The following is a 1,923-nucleotide window of genomic DNA, read 5'->3' as shown; positions in this document are numbered from 1 at the left end:
AAAAAAAAAAGTAATCCTCTGTTTATTATTTGTAAGCCTTCTTGAGATAAGTACTTACCTTTCTTTGTGGTTGTATTGGTCACTGCCGGAGGTGCCAACGTAAAGCGACTAAAAGCCTCAGCGAAGGGAAACAGATCCCAACGGAAAAAACAGCTTGCCCGGTACATAGTGCCACCTTTCTTTCCATTGCAGCATGATTGAAAGTCACTAACACTCTGCTTTAAACACATACGGCAATCATCCAAAGATAAGTCCGGAGTATCATTAACGAAATAATAGGAGATTACAAATTTAATTAAAGAGCTCGATTACAAATTTACAGTCACAGAAAATAAAATGAGAGTGTAATACAATTTGAAGAAAATGTATAGGGACTGGAGCTCTAAAGCCAATTAAGAAATGACTCAATAACCATACTCTGGTCTTCAACGAGGATCTAAATCACTAACTGTTGCATCATTGATAGAGGAAGGAAGAAATTTGCCAGTAGATTGACCTGACTCCAAGTCTTCAGCTGCTACATCCCGATCGCTTCGGAAGAAAAATCCAGGTTGGTGAGGCACAGGTAAGGTGATTGTGTTACTAGTAAGCATCAAGATGATCGTCGAAAAGGTTGGACGATCCATAGGATTTTCTTGAACACATAACAATGCAATATGGATGCATCTGACAACTTCGCTGGTGTCACAACTCTCTCCGACAACTTGATCAACGAGTTCTAATGGTGATCCATTTCTCCAAAGCCTCCATGCCTACAAAATGAGAGATCGATTAGTACGCTAATCGAAGATAAAAGAAGTCTGTTTTTTTTTATGTTATCATCTCCATACTCACATATGTGACCAAATTGCTAGAATTGTTGTCTGTCTGGTTGAAGCTGCTATTGCGCTTGCCACTCATGATCTCAAGAACTAAAACCCCAAAGCTATAGACATCAGATTTTGTGGAGTACTGGCCATGCATTGCGTACTCGGGAGACATATAACCACTGAAACATAGAGTGTACTTGAGCATATAGATGACAATTGAAGACTTTTAATTCGTAGAAACTCAAAAGGGGAGAGAAATTACTATGTTCCAACTATTCTGCTAGTATTGTCCAGGGTTTGATCAACACCAATAATCCTGGCCATGCCAAAATCCGCAATCTTGGCGTTCAGATCTGCATCTAAAAGAATGTTACTAGCTTTAAGGTCACGGTGTATGATTGTAAGCCTTGAATCTTGATGAAGATATAGAACCCCTCGAGCAACACCAGTAATGATATTGTATCTCGTTGTCCAATCCAGTTGACCTTGCTTTTTAGGGTCTGCAAACATTCATACATACTCGTTACTTCGTTAGCTAAATGACTAAAAATGAAGGTTTCAAAAATGGCAAGTACTGACAGCAACATACCAAACAATAGATAATCAAGGCTCTTGTTTGGAACGAACTCGTAGACGAGAATCTTTTCATCTCCTTCAAGACAAAACCCAAGAAGCCTAACCAGGTTTCGATGTTGAAGCTTTGCTACTAGAGCAGCCTCTGTCTTGAACTCTTGTGCACCTTGTCCTGATGTTTTCGACAGTCTCTTAACGGCTACTTCATTTCCATTTGGAAGTATACCCTAAAAGAATTGACATTTAATCAAACATCCATATATATTAATTCAAAGGTTTAAACTTTCAAGTGAAGAAACAGAACAAGTCGTTGAAAAAAGTTAACAATATACCTTGTATACTACACCGAATCCACCTTGACCTAGCCTGTTGCTCGTCGAAAAATTATCCGTAGCAGCTTCAATCGTCTTAAAATCGAATTGCAACGAATGTGTAACTGAAATATCATCACCAGCTGCAAAACGAAATCGTAGCTTTATTAAGCTAAAATTCAGTTTGGTCCTTCAAAATCGTCACAATAGGTCTCCAAGAAAACAGAGCA

The 1,923-nt window shown here is 38.7% G+C and overlaps 2 protein-coding genes across 2 annotated transcripts in view; both read right to left on the bottom strand.

Annotated features, from left to right (window-relative positions):
- LOC104717981 (cysteine-rich receptor-like protein kinase 14) overlaps positions 1-242 on the bottom strand; it is a 2,970-nt gene extending 2,728 nt beyond the window's left edge. The window contains exon 1 of the mRNA XM_019230926.1: positions 59-242. Within this exon, the coding sequence (XP_019086471.1) occupies positions 59-230 (172 nt within the window). The 5' untranslated portion in view covers positions 231-242. The remainder of the gene's footprint in view (positions 1-58) is intronic.
- LOC109125159 (cysteine-rich receptor-like protein kinase 11) overlaps positions 245-1,923 on the bottom strand; it is a 5,523-nt gene continuing 3,844 nt past the window's right edge. Inside the window, exons 6-7 of the mRNA XM_019230924.1 lie at positions 835-988; positions 245-752 (exon numbers count right to left, since the gene is read on the bottom strand). Of these exons, the coding sequence (XP_019086469.1) occupies positions 426-752; positions 835-988 (481 nt within the window). The 3' untranslated portion in view covers positions 245-425. The remainder of the gene's footprint in view (positions 753-834; positions 989-1,923) is intronic.

This window comes from Camelina sativa, chromosome 10 (assembly GCF_000633955.1).
Source record: "Camelina sativa cultivar DH55 chromosome 10, Cs, whole genome shotgun sequence".
In the NCBI taxonomy this organism is placed as follows: domain Eukaryota; kingdom Viridiplantae; phylum Streptophyta; class Magnoliopsida; order Brassicales; family Brassicaceae; genus Camelina; species Camelina sativa.
Note: the sequence above shows the minus strand (reverse complement) of the source record. Positions and strands in the feature narration are given on the sequence as shown.